Here is a 22,524-nt window from a genome sequence, read left to right as displayed (position 1 = left end):
AATTGACATAGAGTTTGGAGATTGTACTCCTAGGAATGTTGGAATGTTCTAGATTACATGCAAGCTTAACTATAATGCATTACACGTTAGTAAAGTTCTTGTTTATGACACTATGATATCTATCGTAAACACACCATATTATATCGATCTAGTTGAATCAGTAAATGACATTTTATTGGGATATTATTGTTAAACGCACTATTTTGGTGTACTTGAGGTTGCATTTTGGTCAACGACTCACTTCACTTATATTTGTTGACAATTTTATTTGGATCATTTTTAATTAATTATTCTATTAATCAATTAATTTATTGATCACATTCAGATTAGTCATGATTAATTGCAGGTATTCTTATATTGCATCTTCAACGGTGACACTAAACTTGATTGAGCTTTGGTTCAAGCCTTGTGCATACTTACTTAATTCTTGCTTTGTCAATAAAGTTTATTTATTACATAATCAGTCCGTGTCATGGTGGTTATTTTAGACTATTTACTGGTAATCCTTAGTTAGGCAACCCCTATGCACCAACCCACAGGCGACCAGGAACTGAGCACACCCGAGAAAGAATCTCTACGATGCGGTAAGTATATTTTTTCTAGCAGCCGGAGACAGCATATATCAAGAGGAACCGCAGCTCTACCGACAAAAGGGTGCATGGGGATGTATGAGTCAGTTTAAAAATGGCGTCCCAAAGTGGAGCTCGATTATCGCCTTATGATGGTAAGAATGGTTAGGTCGTGACAGACGGACAATTTAGAACATTCCAAGGGTAAATAAGTAGTTATAAACACTGTGCAGTTGTGTGACTGTATAATGGTAGTCATGTGATAAAGTAACGTTGTTTATCCCATTGTAAGGATAAGTAAGGAAATGTTGTGTTGTGTTGTAAATAGCTATTAAGTTTCGCCCTAGTGAAAGGGGGGTCCAGTATTTTATATATTTGTTTACGATGGTGGTAACTGATGAGCAGTGGGAACAGCTAATCACGGGCATTAATATGCTAAATGGTAAAGTGGACGCGGTCCAGAGTGAAATGAAGGCGGATCAGAACACACTCACGGAGAACTTAAATAAATCATTGGAAGACACACAGAACACTTTGACTCTGAATTTAAATAAACAATTGGAGGACACACAGAACACTTTAACCCAGAACTTGAGTGAACAGTTAGATGTTATTCAAACAGAGTTTTCACGTAACCAGGAGGAGCTGCGTAGGGAACTGTCAGAAAATCAGGAAAAGCTACTGGAACAGTGTGATAAAAATAGGAAAGAAACCAAGCAGGAGCTTAGTAATTTGGCTCATGCACATAAACAACTTATCAAACAGCTAGGGGATGTAACGTTGTCACTAAGTAGCAAAATAGATGACACTAAGAAACAGGTCGAGGAACAGTGTAAAAAAATGGCCGAACACATTCTTATGGTCCAAGACCAAATGAATGTATTAGAGGCAGACACGCAAAAGAGTCTGACCTCAATAGCTAACGAAGTTCACGAAGGGCTAGAGAAGTTCGACCAAGGATTAAGAGTTATGGAGGAGGCTAGGATCGCGAACAAGGAAGACGTGACTAAACAACTCGTAGGAATGAGAGAGGAAATTACAGCTTGGCAGACTGAAATGGCCAGTACCATTGATAAGGAGCTTAAAATTAGTGACGAGTTAATGCGTGACGAAGTACGAGAGGTTGTCAATGGTGAAATCAATAACCTGCAAACTCAGACGGAAAATCTGGCAACATTGGTTAAGTTTATGTCAGAAGAGCAGGCTATTCTAAAGGCTGGTATGAGGAAGGACGGGACAGCATTTCAACAACCAGCACCTGTTGTTACACCTCAGGTAACAGAAAGGATTAGTGTCGACCCGAGCACTCAGCCAGTTCGTAAAGAGAATGTTCAAACAATTGTAGCGCACTCAAACCTCGTCAATATATTAAAATTGAGCGACGAGCAACCACGGAAGTTTAACGGTACTAATTCCGTGACCCCTAAAATGTTCCTTAGAGATCTGAAGGCTTATTTTCAGGAAATGCAGATTCCGGAGGAAAAGAAATTAAGAATAACTGAGAAATATTTAGAGTCAAGTCCTAAGACATGGTTCATAGGCTTACGCACTTCATTTAGTACATTTGAAGATTTTGAGAGGGCATTTCTCAATCGTTTTTGGAACTTAGGGACACAGCAGAGTTTACGGTTAGAACTTTACTCCAAAAAGTATACGAGCACTCAGCCTACGCAATTTAGTAGGTACTTCCTAGATCAGTTGGTTAAATTGCAGGAGCTAGACAATCCTCCATCTCAGAGTGAGCTTGTCCAAGTGCTCATTAAGCAACTTCCAGTCGAGGTTCAGAGGATGTTAATTACCTCGAAAGTTCAAACCCCGGAGGACGCAGAAGAGATTTTACGCCAGTTAGACGCCACAACCAGTGTAAATTCACCTAGGCCAACACGGAACCTCGAGCATAAAGTGTTTGTAGTCGAAAACGTGGAAACCAATAGTCACCAGGACAGGATTAGCCCGAATACAGGAGCAATACCACGCAGGAAGCCCGATAATAGGGAACAGCTTAACAATACAGAATTCCGTAACGAGAGGCCAGTGCGGAATAATTATGAATATAATAGGAGTTACCCTAGACAAGACCTCAGACGTGACAGGAATAGGTACGAATATCGGAACCGTGACCGTCCTTACCAAAGGTATAATCAACGCGGAAGGTGGTACGGTAGAAATCAACAGCAACAATCGTACAGATATCGTAACAGAGAACCGGATCATCGTGACAGGGAGAATAAACGGTATGTCCAAGATTTGAACTCAGAACGTCAAGAAAGGGAACGTTGGAGAGAGGCCATTAATCAAACGGACCTCAATCCGGACATAGTAGGCGCAGAAAGTATCGAGTATCAGAGAACGCGCAACCAAGCTGACCGCAGGCAGCAGTCTTTGAACCCGGAAGCCCAGCCATACTCACAGAATGGCCACGGGCAGCAAAAAAAAAAAAAAACGCCAATGTAATATCAATGTCTCCATCCGACCGGAACGAGCTTGTGCTAATGGCCGACAACTCGAGTGATTGGGTTGTAGCGCAGGTGGATTCCTGGGTCGTGCAGCCACAAGATCTTTTGGAAGATCCTATAATAAGAGAGGCCAAACAGATACCGAAATTGCCGGTCATAAACGTTAGGTTGTATGGCACAAATATTAGAGCTCTCACAGACACAGGAGCGTCGATAAGTATTATATCCAGAGCACTGTATGAAGATATAAAAGAACGTCACAAACTTCCCGAGATTCCGGTATCTTCTGTCAAAATAAGAGGGATTATTCCGGATAAAACGACAGTATGCAAATCCCAAACATTGTTGGAAATGCAAATCGGAAACTCTATTTTTACGCACCCATTTGTGATTATGTCGAAGGTTAGCCACAACCTAATTCTAGGAGCTGACTTTTTGAGGGCCACTAATGCGGTGATTGACCTGGCCAACAACCAAGTCAAATTCCGAAAACCGGAAGGGGATGATCATGTTTGTCTAGACCCCGAAATAAATTGTAAAACGGATGTGAGTGTGAATAACCAGGAAGAACCCATTAACGAGGATATTGCGCAAATTTTAGACAATGAGGGCATATTTGCCAATATTTTCAGTGCTGAAATGGACGAGGAAATTGAGAGTTTAATATCAAGCAAGGTGGCCGAATTTAACGGAACCAAAGAGCAAAAGGATAAGCTACGAGCTCTATTGGTGAAGTATAAGACTGTTTTTGACTCGAAGGTTGGTCTGATCCCTAATTTCAAGTACGCATTAAATGTCACAGATTGGCGTCCATATAAATGTAAGCCATATCCTATTCCAGAAAAGCATTACGCGGAGGTGAAACGCGTCATTAAGGAAATGGAAGAGAACGGAATTATATCAAAAAGGGTCACCCCTTTTCTAAATAATTTAGTGATTGTAGTCAAAACAGACGGATCGCTCCGCATTTGTGTTGATGCGAGAATGCTCAATCAGAAACTGATACCAGAATACGATCAGATACCATCTGTCAAGGACGTCATTAGGAAGTTCAATGGCATGAGCATGTTTACCGGAGTTGATCTTACTAGTTCATTCCACCATATCCAGCTGGAGGAAAAATCCCGATTGTTAACAGGATTCCTATTTGACCAGCACACTTATACCTACAATAGACTCGCATTTGGTATACGCAACAGTACGGCAGCTCTTCTCCGTGCCCTAGATAGAAATCTTACGGACGAAGTTAAGGAGGTGACGACTCGTTTTATTGATGATATTATTATTCCTAGTAGAAATTTCGAGGAAAATTTAGAATATGTGGAGAAGTTACTTAAAAATTTGATGGACACAGGCTTTAAGGTTAACTTAAAGAAATCCCATTTCTGCCAATCAGAGATTCTATTTTTAGGACATGTGATTGATGGCCAGGGAATACGCCCCAACCCTGTAAAGATAGAAGCTATCCAGAACTTTCCGAGGCCAAGAAGAGTTAAGAACATACGACAATTCTTGGGTCTCTGTAATTTCTTTTCGGACCATTGTATGAACTATACTGAGGTAGTGGCACCACTGCAAGATATGCTCCACAAAAATAACAAATGGAAGTGGACGAAGGAGACAGAAATGGCATTTCAGCGGACGAAAGAATTGTTAGCACGGAGTATTAAATTGTCATACCCGGATTTCGAACAACCGTTTGTGCTACAAACTGACGCATCCAACGTTGGAATTGGAGCAATTTTATACCAAGAGGATGATAAACCGCCTCACTTAAAGAAATTCATATCATTTTATAGCCGCAAGCTGAGGAAGCATGAAGTTAACTACAGTACTACCGAACTGGAAATGCTAGCGATAGTACAGGCCTTACAACACTGGCACAAGGTCATTTATGGTTTTCCAGTAAAGATTCGGACCGACCATAAAGCCTTGACATTTATGCTAAAAACAGCTATTTCTAGTCCACGAGTGTCACGCTGGTCGCTGTATGTACAGCAATTTAATTTTACAATTGAACATTGCCCTGGCAAGGATAACATTGTAGCTGACATTTTAAGTAGGAACCCCAGCGAGCCACTTGAACATGTAAATTATGTCGATTTAGTACCGGATGATCATGAAGTCTTACGACACCTAAGTCAATTACATCAATTTCAACAGGCAGAAAACTCTTTGAGCAAGCTGATCGACTTTTTCCAGAACAGAATTCAGCAGGGAGATCCAAACTACCGGGACATCCAGAAGCAAGCTGAGGAATATTTATTCATTAATAATTTGCTCGTTAAATATGTTGATAGAGATCACACAAAATTGAGAGTGGTAATACCATCTCAACTTCAAAACGAAATTATCTGGCATGTACACCGAATTACCGGACATGGCGGTATCGACAAAGTAGTTGCCACTATTCAAGAAAGTTTTACTTGGAGAAATTTAAGAGAGTCAGTGAGGGACACTGTTGTGACTTGTGACACATGCCAGTGAGTAAAAGCGAACCCTTATCTCATTAAACAAGAACCTATCCCTATATTGCCTACAGAACCTAAAAAGCTGTTCTCAATGGATATTTTCGGCCCTATTCCGAAGTCAACCCGTGGGAACCGTTTTGTTTTAGTGACCATGGATGTATTTTCGAAATACACGACTCTATATCCGATCCAAAAGGCTAACACTAAGCTTGTACTAAGATGTCTTACCAGAAACATTATACCGAATCAACACAGTAAATGGGTTCAATTGCTACCAGTCATCATGGACTGTATAAACCATACTATCCACGAAGCTACGGGATTTATACCCTCAGTCACCCATTTAAATGAATACCCTATTCGACCGTGGACAGCAATTATTAATTGCCCAGCGGATGCTAGGCCAGCTCCTGACGTATGTGTAAGGAGGGTTGCCGAACACTTGCAGCAACAGGCGCAACGTCGACAGAGAAGATTAAGAGGGAAGAGATTCCATCGCCCACTTAGAGTAGGTGAATACGTTCTTTTACGTCGTCCAGTCTCATCTGCACCGGAGGCGAAATTTTATGCTAAATTCGCACCATTATATGTGGGACCGTATAGAATAACCGAGTCACTTCACAATAACGCATACAGGATAGTCAGCCTAGATGGTCAAGAGGAGATGACTTTTAATGCCCGAAGCTTAAAGTTGTATCGACCACCACCCGGAGGAATTCCACAAGTGAACCTGGTAGAATATTCACAGAGTGAAGAAGAGGAGGACTCATCTACGGAAGAGGAGATGACGGCTGACGAAGATTGGTCCATGGCAGAGGATGATGACGAAATTTCTGCAGTGGAGGAAGAAGAAGAAGGAGATGAAGATGATGACCAATTCAACCTGAGCTGTGATGAGGAAGAAATATCACCGAATGACGGAGACCTACCAATCACGAAATCCGTAGAGAAGCGAGAAGAAGATGGACGTGATGATTGCCCAGAATGTCTGCAAGAGGCCACGGAGCTGAGAGAAATCATGGAGACAATTATCGCCGAGTTACAGGAGGAACGTAGACAACTAGAAGAAGTAAATTTGCAACTACGAAGAGAATTCACTAACTAAGCGAGGTACAGAGTTGAGGCTCAATTATGGTTGCAGTTTGGTAACCAAGTTGAGATTGAATGACATAAGATCTAGAAATCTTCCTCATATTCTTTCGGAACATTTCTATTTTTAGTAAGGGAGGAGTTGCACCCAATTAATTGAGCCTAATTACATCATATCAACATATTGCTACTGATATTGATAATGTAATTTTTCCACACAGTTGAGAATATGTTCTCACACTCTGGCAGGAAGCAGAAAAATCACAATAGATGTTTAAGCCGGCCAGAGCACTTCGGAGCACGGTTTGTTTTGGTGCAATAAAGCAATTATCTTCACACAAAGAGGGAGAGGACGCGTTGGTACTTTGAAATTGAGGTCAAGGAGTGGTAGTTTTCCATCTGAAGACAAGAAAGAGCTTCCAACCACCCCCACGAAAGTGAACTAGGAACAGTCCAATGTTACCCGCTTGAAACCGGTCAACCAATCAGGGAGCTGAATTTGTATTATTCAAATGTAGCGCTTCCTCATATTTATTTTCGTCATAGAATCGGACAGTAATTGCATACTTGTTTATCAGAGTGACACTTTAGGTTGGGGATCATAGTGAGTGTGTATACTAAATCCTGTTAATATGCAGTAAATATTAAGTTAGCAGAAGTTATGTCTGGGAACGAGAGTACCAGAAGTTCGCGCCGGAACCGTACGACAGCCGGCGGTGCGACAAAAGAAATATTCCCACCCACGCCACCTATACTGTGCATAATTGTATGATTAATTCGGTGATCACAGGGTAGTGATGGAACCACCAGCAGTTTAAGTATAAATTTAGATGATAAGGACAGTCCGCATCGAGCTGCGTGTATTAAAGGACGCTCTTGAAATTCTGAAAATATCAGTCCGCCAGAAATCGAAGCAGGTCTCTGCCGCCAAGAGGAAGGGACACTTGTTCACCAAGGATCGTACAGACCAGACGTGTCAGCGAATTTCTCTCTTTTGAACATTGGGCGACATTTGTGAAATGTAAACTTTAAGGCAACTTAGCCGAGCATTCAAAGACACCGTCTTGTATTAGAACGAGTAATTGCGGTCAGAGTTATGGAGATATTCTATTTGAGTGATAAGCCAATTAGTCACTAATTTTATTTGCCATATATTACTTTGTAACATTTTGAGAGTAATGGGTAAACAAAGGAACTTCTTTCGTACAAGAATAGGCTGTACGGGAAATGTTACTAGCAGGAGCCATTAAGAAATAACAGTAGTGGTAGAGTCAATGGATGGATTATTCCACAGGTCATTGACAACTAGTAGGACAACAAACTTGCTGCAGAGGGATTATCGCCGGCCGCAGTCCAGTGTGTAAATAACTTTCACTGAGGGAGCGAGGGCCACACTCACATAATCGTCTCGCAGGAATGTCCAGAGAAGCGGGCGTGGTGTTAAAAAAAATAAAAGTGAATCTTTTATATGTGTTTTCAGTCAGTGTATATAATTATTAGTATTTAAGCCGCTGAAGTTGCAAGAAAAGTGTCGTGTGCCCAAGGAAATTGATACCATGGAGGTATACATCAATTTTGTGAAGATGTGCCTTATGTATTGCAACATGTTCTAACTTCAACCAGATGGATGCCCCTGTGGGGTGAAGCTTAATGGCAGAATGTGAGTAACAAAAATCTCATGTAATCTTTCACTGATTGTACTATTTCCTTAGGCGTTACGCGAGCTGCTAAGTAGATGTTTAGGTATTGTAATTTCATATTTTTGGTGTAGCACAGAGGAGAGGTAAAAATGCTGATTTATGCACGTAGTTCGTGTTTAATTTCAATTATCTTTTTCTTATTACTATTATTAATTTTTTTGTCGATGTTATTGTCGGATTGGACCGAATTAGTTTAAATGCTTAGGCCTACATTTGAACTAGATTTGAGGTCAATATTATGCTTATTGGCAGTGTCAGAGTATGATATTTGATTTGCTAGTCACCAGACGGAAGTTTTCTTTGACATTAAAGTAGACTCATTTTTTTGTTATGGTTATTTTGCAACCATCTTAATTAGTTGATTCTAAATTTCTCCTGAATGCTGATTACATGGACAGGAGGAATATGATTTGCTTAGTTAACTGTTCAGATTTGATTTTGAGAATGTAATTGAATTTTATTGTAGTCTGATAGAGGCATTAATTTGGGAAGTGATCATTGGAAGATTAATCGTGGTGAATCTAGGCCCACGCGTCAAAATAGGCTATGTCATTAGGCCCAGACGACAGTATATGTGTGTTAAGATAATTATGTGATGATGGATAAGCCACTACGGGCAATTATCTCAGTATGTGAGAAATGAGGGAATGATAATGAGGCGATGAGCCGGATAAATATAATGGTCAGCCGAGGAGCTGAGAGTTAGTAGTCAAGCCATTGAGCTTAATACACGGAGCGATATGCAAGCTCTGACAGCTTGATATCACAATGTGCATATATGTGCCGGCAATGTGAAGCCGAGGTATGAAAATGAGCGGGAGGACCAGATGCCCCGTGAAGTAAAAATGCATTTGTAATATCTATTATCACGACGAATTAATAAATGTGGCGACATGGCATAGCATATTGTACTAGATAAGTATAGGTAAAGATAGCAGGTTAAGTCTGCAATAGTACTCATGAGGATAGTTAAATCCCATTTTATATGCCAACATCGCATTATAATAAGTGTTTTGAACTTTGGTTTTAAATAGGAGTTTGTGAACCTCATTTTTCGTAATGTTGTTGTGAGTTGATTTTGAGTTGATTTAATTTTAATTACTCCTTGTTTTTTTTTTGTAATGAATAGAGTAGGGGAGCCATGAAACTGATAATTGGACATGGTGAATCAATATTCTTAACCAGAGAGTTGAAATTGCAGGACTCTGGGCAAGATAACATGTTTGTCGGTGACGATGCAATCTACATCATATTATGTTAAATTCATTTACGATTATGAGTGCGTGCATGAATAAGCAGCGGTATAGGAAATGTAAATATCACGTGGACTCGTACGTTGATCATCTCTCAACCCTGACGAGTATAGTTTATTGATGTGTAAGTTAGATTATTCTCTGTGACTACAAGGTAATATTATTAGTTTACGTAATTTTAAGTCCATTAGTGTGATAGGTGATTTGTTCACTCATTTGTAAATAGTACGGCAGTTCGTGTAACGTAAGTACAGGATGTGTTAGGTTCGTGTTATTACGTCACGGAACACGACACAACAGATTTGTAGGACTTACTGAACGAATGTTTGTCGTAAATTAAATTGTATTTTATTAGGAAGCGATGTAATTGGTTTTGATGATTAATTGCCATATGTTGGTTCTGACAGTAATACTGGCCTTGATGCATAAATTTGCATATTTTTGAGTGTGTTAAAAGATGAGGTTTTATCTTTTTAAAGTTCAGTAAGATCCAGGGTTTAGAAATTAAATTTGCAGAGTTCATAAGTATGATTACGTCACGCTGCACAGCGGTTTATTTGTGTTACATCTATCCTCAGGTTTTCAATGAGTGTATTTAATGTTAAATAATTGACATAGAGTTTGGAGATTGTACTCCTAGGAATGTTGGAATGTTCTAGATTACATGCAAGCTTAACTATAATGCATTACACGTTAGTAAAGTTCTTGTTTATGACACTATGATATCTATCGTAAACACACCATATTATATCGATCTAGTTGAATCAGTAAATGACATTTTATTGGGATATTATTGTTAAACGCACTATTTTGGTGTACTTGAGGTTGCATTTTGGTCAACGACTCACTTCACTTATATTTGTTGACAATTTTATTTGGATCATTTTTAATTAATTATTCTATTAATCAATTAATTTATTGATCACATTCAGATTAGTCATGATTAATTGCAGGTATTCTTATATTGCATCTTCAACGGTGACACTAAACTTGATTGAGCTTTGGTTCAAGCCTTGTGCATACTTACTTAATTCTTGCTTTGTCAATAAAGTTTATTTATTACATAATCAGTCCGTGTCATGGTGGTTATTTTAGACTATTTACTGGTAATCCTTAGTTAGGCAACCCCTATGCACCAACCCACAGGCGACCAGGAACTGAGCACACCCGAGAAAGAATCTCTACGATGCGGTAAGTATATTTTTTCTAGCAGCCGGAGACAGCATATATCAAGAGGAACCGCAGCTCTACCGACAAAAGGGTGCAGTTTTGATATGACGGTCTGATATATTGTAGTCGGTCTTGGTCAAGTAAAGACTTAATTAAATCGAATCTTCTTAAGGAATAGCGATAGTGAAGACCGGATAAAACCACTGTTGGGTGTATTAATGAAGACTCAAAATCAACGGAAACCTACTTTGCAAAGTTGGAAATTACAAATGATATGATAAAAAAGTAAAACAATTAATGTAGTATACTAGCTTACTTGGGAGACACATGATGCAATCTTGGACCTAAGATAAAATTATGAGAAAAATTTGTTATATAATGTTTTATAAATCGTCAATAATTGGAATATTTCTGATATGAATTAAGATTTAATTTGGATACAGTGTATAGTGTATAATTGTGAATTATAAATAGAAAACGTGTGGAACTCAAAATATCTTATACTTATGTGAAGGTGCCAGCTCGCAGTATAAAAGGATCAAACCGGACGTCTTCAAACTTCTCCTCCTCCTTCTTCTTCTTCTTCTTCTTCTTCTTCTTCTCCTTCTTCTTCCTCTTCTTAGTCAGTCAGCCTATCTTAGCCTCTCAGTCAGTGAGCACGATTACAGTCCAAATTACGCAAGTAGCTTCTGCCGATGGCGTACCTAAGAGTTATTGTATAACAAAGTGTTTTGTTGTGAAGGTTGATATTTTGACCAACAAAAGTGAAGGCTTATAAGGCGAGTGTTGTAGATCCTTACAACACGTGGTACTTTAAAGAAGATTGGACATGTTACTAACCAGATTGTACAAGTTTCAGATCTGCTACACCAACGTAGGAATAATTGATTTGGAATCAAGAGGAGAAATATTTACCATGTGGAACTAAACTGGATGTCGCAGTGAGGAAGCGGAGTTGATTAATCGATAATAATAATAATAATAATAAGAATAAGAATAAGAATAAGAATAAGAATGAATAAGAATAAGAATAAGAATAAGAAGAAACTATGGACAGAGAGATTTTTAGAAAGAGGGTAGTAAGTATGGAAGGATTCCAAGGAAGATTGAACAAGAAACCTAGTGTGAAGTGGTCCGAGGAGAGAAAGAAACAGCATAGTGAAAGAATATTAGAAGGGATGGAAGAGAAAACAACAAAGTATGAAGAACTGAATTGAAATTGGCACGTGGTCCTTAGCAGGCCTCATCGGAAGTAGTAATAATAATAATAATAATAATAATAATAATAATAATAATAATAATAATAGGAGTACCAGCAGCAGCAGCAGCAGCAGCAGCAGCAGGGGAACGAGCAGAAGACAGTTTAAGATAACTGGGGGGATTTACTTTCCTTTCCTTAAATTTGTATAGTTTTACGATTCCTCTATTTCTACTCTTCAGTAGTAATTATAGTAATAGTAGAATTTACAGTGATATGCATGAATGTATAGGATGACCATGCTATTTAATGGGATAATAGGTCTTGTGAATTCTTTAAATTTAACGTCACCTACTGATTAATTACATTTTAGAGTAATTTGAAAGATGTAATCATACATCAGAAATAGTAAGACTGGGACGATGGTTTATTGCCAGTACATAGTTCTGGGCGTGTGTTACATGATATCAAGGGATTATAGACCTAATATTAATCTTGCCATCTTCTGAATAACGTAAAAGTCAGGACAGTCTGCATAGGACGATCCTCATAACATTTGTACTTAACTTGGGCTATGGGACGTTGCCGTGCGATAGTAAAAGAGTAGGTACAATATGTGAAAAGCAAGTCTTTGTATCTCGAGCTTAAGCGTGGTAATAATGATAGGTATTCTTCGAAATGATGATGGAATAGGGAATTGTATGTTTTCGAAATGATTATTAATATAGGGCCACGATGGAATTATATTATCCCTCATTGACTTTATTATAACTAGTAACAGGGATGATAGTAATCAAAATTAGACAGTGATACGATAGATAATTGTAGGATATCCCATTAATCCATTGCATGATTCAGGTATTTTGCACTATCAATATTATGTATACCTATTCTTCCAGGTGAATGTATATTTGTGTGTTATGATTTGTTATTTATTGCATTTTTAATCAAAATGTTCTCTGATCGAATTTCAGCAGGATTGAGCCAGCGTCAGCTGTTATTTATTATGAGTCATTTGTTTTCATTGTTTATAGGGTCATGACACAGCGTTATTACTGTGTTATATTTTATCCCACCGGGCGAGTTGGCCGTGCGCGTAGAGGCGCGCGGCTGTGAGCTTGCATCCGGGAGATAGTAGGTTCGAATCCCACTATCGGCAGCCCTGAAGATGGTTTTCCGTGGTTTCCCATTTTCACACCAGGCAAATGCTGGGGCTGTACCTTAATTAAGGCCACGGCCGCTTCCTTCCAACTCCTAGGCCTTTCCTATCCCATCGTCGCCATAAGACCTATCTGTGTCGGTGCGACATAAAGCCCCTAGCAAAAAAATATATATATTTTATCCCTTCAAGTTAAATGTAGAATCATTGCAAATTGTTTTAATACCTAAATTGAAATTATAATTATTATGACGAGATTAATTCTTAGAATCCATTAGACTAAAACATAGCAAACCAACATATATTAATGTAGTATTCCACGAGACAAATTCAACCGTAATAACAATGAACTTCATAATTGAAGTGAATCATTAATTATTAGTAATACATTCAATCAGTTTCTGTTTAAATCATTTTAATCTAGATTCTCAAAATGTGTGAAATGAGACGTGGTATGCTAATAGATCATTGCTGACAGGACTCTACCTCATTCTCTTAATAATTAAGGAATTATTATGTACTTCCTTAGCGTAAAGAATGATTAGTAAAATCTTACAAGTAATTGACGTGGAGACAACAAAATTATCACTAGTGTAAGGAAGAAAGGTGACACACTTCAACAAAGAATGTTCACTTTATAAGATCATCATAAGTATATATTAAGATATAATCGACATAGGATAAATAGCTCAGTCCATCTTTAAATAAAAGTATTACGTAGTCCTTTGTTGTGATGATATATCATTCATTCTCCGCCTTCTCATTATTATTTTTTTGTTTTGTTTATATCGGTATTTTAACTTTGACTTCAATAAATCGTATACACTCTTCCAAATAAGATGTGCAGTTATTACATAGGTATGTTAGATATATACCTCAACCTTATGAAATCCATATGCCTGTAATTTTAAGCTGTGATCTTTCGATTGAGGAAATATAACCGCTAACCCATTCGATCACCGGAACGACTCTTGCGAGATGATTCGTACGTCTCCTGCTAATGATATTTTAAGTTTGGAATAATAACAGGAGATTAGTATTTACTGTAACGACTGAGCTCGATAGCTGCAGTCGCTTAAGTGCGGCTAGTATCCAGTAATCGGGAGATAGTGGGTTCGAGTACCACTGTCGGCAGCCTTGAAGATGGTTTTGCGTGGTTTCCCATTTTCACACCAGGCAAATACCGGGGCTGTACCATAATTAAGGCCACGGCCGCTTCCTTCCAACTCCTAGGCCTTTCCTATCCCATCGTCGCCATAAGACCTATCTGTGTCAGTGCGACGTAAAGCAAATAGCAAAATTTAAACGCACGACTATATCATCCATCGCACTGTTATATAGTGTCTCGTCGATTACCAGTGGAATTCTTGAAGGATTAACTTGAAATTAAATAAAAGTATATATCTTATAAATAAAGTTGTAGGGGGTCCGCTGTCTGTAATTTCGTTTGTTTTGCCAATTTTTCAGATATTTATCAGTTTTAGGTCAAGCCAAGACCGAATCGGTGGTTTTTACTTTTCGTGTCGGTTTTGTCTGTTTGTCTGTTTGTTTGTCTGTTCCACCATCAAGGCAAAACGGCTGGATAGATTTCAACCAAGCTTCATATTTGGAGTATACTCCCCCCGAGGATTGATTAGACGGGTGGTTTATAGGAAAACCAGAACGGTTATCCTCCATTTTCACTTATACTATTGATTTCCTGTAAACTCCATGGACCGTATGTGAAACGTCTCTTCATTATAAACAACTTTCGTTATGTTCATAATTTACCTTACTATTCAAATGACGGAGAAATTTACTATTTTCTGCGGGTATCATGGTGTGCGTGTGTGACGGACAGGCCGACAACGAACCTACAGGTTACCATGGCAACGTCTCTGACTGCTTGCCAGCAGGGAAGTAACGTAGTGCCATTTTCCTCATCATACCTTTAAATTCATGGTTGATCATTGGGTAGAAGGCAAGAGAGGGCGTCAATCGGCCATTCTGCGGGATATTGGCGGAATATCGTTGGAGTTTATAACCGTCCTCGAATAGCTTAAGTAATAACAACATTAGTCATCATATCTGTTGACCTAAGAATGCCTGCGCCTAAATTTCTCCTCTGTTACCTCTTTCTTATATCCATAACTCACACCAGCATAATTTATTGAGGGGCATTTGATTTTCCAATACATTCGCTTGGTATTTACATATTTGTCGTCATCCGGCTGTCCTCAGTTTTAATCCATTTTCTATTAATTTCAACTTTCTTTACTGAATTATTTTCTTCCTTAATTACACCGTATGTATGCGAGTGCTAATCCCGAAAGCTTGACACTCTTTCCTTTGAGGAAATATTCTAAGCTATGCAAATGTATAACTTTCGGCCCCGGAAAAAATCGAAATATGGATGCAATTTTAACGACGGTGCACACCTTCGTTTCGGGATAATTGGTGGCTAATCTGTAAGTCTTATTACAAATCAGAAAGCACAATCGCGTTTCATTTTGGAGAGATCTACAACTTTGGTCCTATGACTTTTTATCGTATTTCTATTCCTTATTCGTTAAATAGAGCTGTATTTCTCGATTTCAAGTTAATTTTGTACTTTCACACGTATATGTTAACATTAATTTGGCACACTTATAGGAAAGATAGAATCATGACATTCGGCACGCACATTGGCATGACCAGTGGCAATATGATAGCCAAATTTTATTATTCTATCTGTCACATGAGTATCACAAATATAAAGTAGTATGCGAAACCTGTACAAAAGTTCACACCCAATGATTCTAACTCAATCTAAACCATAAAAATGGGAGATACGAGAAGATGTCATGGGACCAACCATGTAGAACACTGAAAGAGGCGTCTGATGGTGAGGTCCGTTCGCAGATATGTCGCAGAGTTTCAAAGCAGTAACTCTCGAAATAAATGTCTACACTTCTAGAGTGTGTCTGTACATTGACTATTTTGGCGACATTTCTGTACAGTTACCCGTTTCAGGTGTAATAATGACCATCTGCATATTTTTAGCTTTGGTGTCTGTTTTTCTGTTTGTCTGTTTGTCTATAACTTGGAAATTACTGGATATATTTCCACCAAAATTCATATTTAGAATCCACCTGTCCTTGGGTAGGTTTTGGGGCAAATATTGTTTCTAAATCCATGAAATGACTGGGGGCTTTATACGAAACCGAAACCGTGATTTTGCACTCCCACAAAATATACACAACCAAACTTAATAGAAATCTACCTGCCTTAATGGAAATTAATTTTTAAACCTTTTTTCTCATGTGCATCATTTCGGTAAGAGGATTTATAAGGGAGATATCATTAACCGGGCTTAACTTACGAACGGGAGCGTGTTGAGCGTATTTCTTACAACTTGAAAACTATTGAAGATATTTGAACCAAACTTTCTATTTAGCATCCACCTTTCCAAAGGTAGATTTTAAAGATCAATATCATTTATTGTTAAGGTATAAAATGATTGACATCCTCTTAATATTTAAGGAATTATTATGTACATCCTTAGCACAAAGAATGATTAGTAAAATCTTATAAGTAATTGACGTGGAGACAACAAAATTATCACTACTGTTGGGAAGATAGGTAACATATTTCAACAAAGAACGTTCACTTTATAAGCATATAGATAACTGCTGCTGTATTCGAAATTTTAAATTTTACGGCATAGGAGAAAATTATTTCAGTTTTCTGATATATTGATGCTTACACTCTGTATTTTCTGAAAATAATATTTAAAACTTTTTATTAAATTTCTCCAGCATATGCAGTTAGATATGCAGTGCATTCGTGGTAAAAACGTAGGCATAGCAAAAAAGTTAGGAATGAGCCTAAACTTGTGACGACGTCGCTGTTCACAAAGTGATCATTAAACTTTTATAGCATAAGAAATGTTTTAATCTGCAACATTCCTGATGAATGTAACAATGAATGTTGATTAATGTGGAACATATAACTTCGTTTATGCTACTTCATATAAAACTAAATAAACTAATAATGGTAATTTTATTGGCTTTACGTCCTATTTATTACTTTTACAGTTTTCGGAGACGCTGAGGTGCCGGAAATTAGTCCCGCAGGTGTTCTATTACGTATCAACGAATCTACCGACAGGAGGCTGACGAAATTGAGCACCTTCAAATACCACCGGACTGAGCCAGGATCGAACCTGCCAAGTTCGGGTCAGAAGGCCAGCGCCTCAACCATCTGAACCACTCGTCCCGGCGCTAAATAAACTACTTTAAGATATTCCAACATAAATGATAAGATAAATATCCAACGTTCCCTTAAAAATGTTAGCCAAGGTTTATCAGTGCTTCTCAAAGTTGTTAATAATACGTCACGTATATTGACTTCCCTTTTTTGTAAACAAGTGAGAATTATCTTGTGTTATTTGAAGGCCATGTCTTGATAACATCACAAATCGATCTACGATTAGTTTAAGGTCACCATGATTATATACCTTGATCAAGGGCGCATGTACTGTCCACAATGCGTCATTGTTTTACACGGGAGCCAATTTTACCTACCGACGAGACTAGCCTATCCGACTAAAACGACTCTGGGTCTGATCCGAATGATCAAATTACGGATAATTCAGAACATTTGGCGATGACACCAATAACATAATGCAGTATAACTTGTATTGTACATTTTATACAAATTTACAATATTACAAAGCAAAAGACATGCGTAAATTAAACATGAACTGCAATCAAGAGCAACGGGGAAGAGAAGGTCTTGCATACACCAATGGAACATCCACACTGACAACAAAGGGCTTTGTATGGAATATTATTGTGACTTCTTTCTTTCTTTCTTTCTTTCTTTCTTTCTTTCTTTCTTTCTTCATGCGTTTACCGCCCAGACAAGGAATCCCATCTCTACTGCCTCAAGGTTAGTATCCTGGAGCGTGAGACATTTGTGCCGGGAATACAACTGGGAAGGAAAACCAGTACCTCGTCCAGGCGGCCTCGCCTGCTACGCTGAACAGGAGCATTGTGGGAGATGGGAAGATTGGAAGGGATAGACAAGGAAGAGGAAGGAAGCGGCCGTGGCCTTAGGTTACTGTAGGTACCATCCTCACATTTGCCTGTAGGAGAAGTGGGAAACCACGAGAAACCACTTCAAGGATGGCTGAAGTGAGAATCGAACCCCTTCTACTCAGTTGACTTCCCGAGGCTGAGCGTACCCAATTCCAGCCCTCGTACCTCTTTTCAAATTTTGTGGCAGAGCCGTGAATCGAACCCGGGGCTTCGGGGTTGGCAATTGATCACAATAATCATTACACCACAGAAGCGGACATATTATTTTGTTTCAAAGTAAATCTGGGTTCCTTTACCCATGCCTACTTTTTCATTGACAAAGTAGCATTCTGTAAACGAAATATCAAGAGGACTTCATTAATTTCATTAATTGTAAACACCATTACGTGAACTATTCTTCTCCACAACCCTCTGTTTTCAACTAGCACTGTGGCGGCCTCGTCTACTTCTGCACATCTTAATAAGATATATAACTGCAACTAGAGATGACATATCACTACTATACCCGTAATATTGAAAGAAGCATTTTGACAGAGAGGGATGGGGGAAGAGCATTACACGGTGTTGACACATTCCTGAATTCCTTTCTCCTTCCCTTTGCTTCCGCCTCACTTGTTCGTTCGTCGAGACCGCTCAGAAGTGAGGGCATTGGCAACTCAAAGCAATACGAGCCGGCCAGCAGGCTTATCTCCATGGCAACCGCAGTGGGCCCGCTCACGTTTCCATGTCAACCAAACCCCTACTCCCTTCTGCCCAACCAGGCAGGCAGGCAGCAAACGGACCTCCCTCTAAGAAATGTCTGAACGCTTCTTTCAGTATTACGATCATAGGCAACCCACTAGAAATTGGAGGGTGGAGACGGGAGAGCGAGTGAAAACGACGTAAGTGGTTAAGCGGAGTTGGGTAACATAGCGCATGCAGCCCCGCGGCGCTGAGGAACATGTTGTGAAGTGCGCACGCATCACCTCGTTCGTCCTACGTCAAAATATCGTATGAATTATTTTATTGCAAATTTTGTCTTCTTTCCGTTTTCCTATTATTTCCAAATAATACACACAAAAGCGGCTTTTTAGAAATTCCCGGACCAGGAAGGATTTCTCAAAATTTCTTGGGTCTCGGGGAGGAATTAACACGGGAAGTTAAAAATTCAGATTCAGTGACCTAAGGAACATAATATAAGCCAGTACCCAGGACCACCATGAATTGTTCCAGGTACGGTTTCTATATTGTCCGGGACCGAGTAAGATGGCCGTAGGGTTAGGGGCGCGAGCTGTGAGCTTGTATTCGGGAGATAATGGGCTTGAATCCCACTGTCGGCAGCATTGAAGATGGTTTTCCATTTTTTCCCATTTTCACACCAGGCAAATGCTGGGGGCTGTACGTTAATTCAGGCCACAGCCGCTTTCTTTCCACTCCTAGCCTTTTCCAATCCCATCGTCGCCATAAGATCTCTCTGTGTCATGTGACGTTAAACAGCTTGAAAAAAAGAATGAATATATTGTCTGTACTACTACTTTTTTGTCGGAAATCGTTCTGCTTTCTACTAAATCTTTTCAAGTTCCGTTCCAAGTAATACTGGTGAGGGTCCCATACATTGGCGCCATACTCTAATTTGAATTCTTATCTTATACGCCCTCTCCTTTACATCCTCACCACAACCCCTAAATGCCTATATAATCATATGAAGAGATCTGTATCTTTGATGTAAAACCTCGTTAATCTCATCACGCCCATGAAATTATTTCCTAATATTAACATCTGGGTACTTACAGAGACTCCCATTTTATGCTGTCCACTTCAGAACTTTGTCGAAGTCTTTTTTCCGCTAGTTGCTTTACGTCGCACCGACACAGATAGGTCTTATGGCGACGATGGGACAGGGAAGGGCTAGGAATAGAAAGGAAGCGGCCGTGGCCTTAATTAAGGTACAGCCCCAGCATTTGCCTGGTGTGAAAATGAGAAACCACGGAAAACCATTTTCAGGGCTGCCGACAGTGGGATTCGAACCAACTATCTCCCGAATACTGGATACTGGCCGCACTTAAGCGACTGCAGCTATCGAGCTCGGTCGAGATCTTCTTGCAGTCGCTCACAATCCTGTAGTTCCTTTCGTGTAACTTAAAGTGTTAAGTGTTAACTTAACTTCTTAAGTTGCTTTTTTACAATATTTAAGTAGATCACTCGCCGAAATTAATGAGGAAATTTATCATATGTTGACCGATTGAAAAGTCAGGTTTAATATATTAACTCTGTAGTATGAAATATCCACAACGATCGTAGAGATCAAACTAAAACAGAAGAATATCACAGTAGCATGTTATGTTGTACTGTACCATACGTCAGATAAGGAAAATTAGATCGAGAACATATTTTGAAAAGCTATATAATCTAATATGGGCCCCAAATGTGGATCAAGGATCAATCCTAAAGTTATGAAAAAACCGCAAATGCGTACAGTATAATATATATATGGACTAAGTTATAAGAAAAAATATAATAATATGACAATGATTTTTATAAAACTCGCAGAGGTGAACAAACCTTGAAGAATCTGTGTTCACCATAATCAGTATATATTGAAAAGTTCAACAATTACTTCACACGCAGGTTTGAATATGGTCTAGACAACAAAGGAAGTAACAAATCAGCACTCCGAAACTAAGGATTGATTCAAAATTCATACAGAAAAGAAAATCTCAAAATGGGAATCATGGAAGTTAGGGAGTGAATAACAGTTGCAGTAGAATTATGATCATCAGAAAACGTATAATACTGAACTTGTCCTAATACTTATTTAGAATTTAGGTACAACAGTATTTGACTAATCTGTAACATATTCATATCTCACTCATCTTACAAGTGAGTTTTATGAATCAAACAATATTGTTTTCGAAAATCCGTATTAAATTTATTAAGGGATATCACAACCATAATGTTGGCACCCCTTTGCAAAATTTACTTTTTGTCCAACTCTTCTTTGTGTCTTTGAATACGGTTTTTTTGTCAGTTATTAACTAAATAGGCGTACGGAAAATAATTTAACTTCTGAAGTTGCTTTTTTACAAATATTTAAGTAGATCACTCGCCGAAATTGATGAGGAAATTTATCATATGTTGACCGATTGAAAAGTCAGGTTTAATATATTAACTCTGTAGTATGAAATATCCACAACGATCGTAGAGATCAAACTAAAACAGAAGAATATCACAGTAGCATGTTATGTTGTACTGTACCACAATCCTGGAAGGGAAGAGCACCCACTGAGGCACACAGCACCACGACGACGATGATGGTAGCTCGCAGCATGCTCACGATAATCATATCACACTTCGCGCTGACCGGTGAGCCGTTTATATATAACCACTTCAATTATCACCAGTCAAGTATGGTGTCGGATTAAAGATATGAATCTTATTGAGCGAAACTGAGCTACTAATTCTTTATCGCAACAGTCGAAGCGTAGTGGACACAGACGTAGACAGAGTACAGTCTTAACGTAAATCTCGCAACGCTGATAAAGGTGATACAGGTGATAGGAGATACTTGCGAACATACAGCCATACGTCATTCAAGAAATGCATGTCCAAATTTGCTTAATTTAGGGGCAAGGGACTTTCATGTTTGGGTCATTAGTCCATAGACTGGTTTGTTACAGCTGTCCATACCAACCTATCTTATGCTAATCATTTCATTTCTACGTAACTAATACAACCACCTTGATCTGCTTGTCATATTCAGAGCTTAGTCTACCCTTATTGTTTCATCCTTACCCTCCGTCAATAGCTGACTGAGCAAATTCTATGTGTCTCAAAATGTGCCTTTTCAATCTATTTGTTCTTCTGTTCAAATGTCACCAAATCATTCTCCCCTACCAACTCTAATCTAGATATTTTAATTTGTAATACAATCCACCCATCTGACCTTCAACGTTCTTCTGCAGTAACACATATCAACAGCTCCTATTCTATTTCTTTCTTTCTTTCTTTCTTTCTTTCTTTCTTTCTTTCTTTCTTCCTTTCTTCGTAAGTTAATTTCCATTCCTCTCAATACCCTTCAAAGCATCTTTCTACTACATGTTTCAAGTGAGTAAATTTCATTTCTTAGCAAAGCCTTGCCTTTCTTGCACCAATTTGCATTTTACATCTTCTTTACTTCTACCATAATTCATCTACCTCTTCTTAAGACTTTATTAATTTAATACTTCTTTCATTTATTAGCCAAACACCAAATTATGTCATATTTCATTACCTTCGGTACGATAGATTACAGCTTCTACTTAAATGGAAGGTTTGGGTCAAGTCATCATTATCATCATCATCATCATCATCATCATATTATTATTATTATTATTATTATTATTATTATTATTATTATTATTATTATTATTATTATTATTAT

The 22,524-nt window shown here is 38.5% G+C and overlaps 1 protein-coding gene across 1 annotated transcript in view; it reads right to left on the bottom strand.

Annotated features, from left to right (window-relative positions):
* The window catches only part of Npc2f (Niemann-Pick type C-2f), a 41,990-nt gene extending 20,475 nt beyond the window's left edge, over positions 1 to 21,515 (bottom strand). The window contains exon 1 of the mRNA XM_067151718.2: positions 21,360 to 21,515. Coding sequence (XP_067007819.2) covers positions 21,360 to 21,447 — 88 coding nt within the window. The 5' untranslated portion in view covers positions 21,448 to 21,515. The remainder of the gene's footprint in view (positions 1 to 21,359) is intronic.
* Positions 21,516 to 22,524: the final 1,009 nt, after the last annotated feature.

The sequence above is a fragment of the Anabrus simplex genome, chromosome 1 (genome assembly GCF_040414725.1).
Source record: "Anabrus simplex isolate iqAnaSimp1 chromosome 1, ASM4041472v1, whole genome shotgun sequence".
NCBI classification, from domain to species: Eukaryota; Metazoa; Arthropoda; class Insecta; order Orthoptera; family Tettigoniidae; genus Anabrus; species Anabrus simplex.
This window is presented reverse-complemented; position numbering and strand designations above follow the sequence as displayed.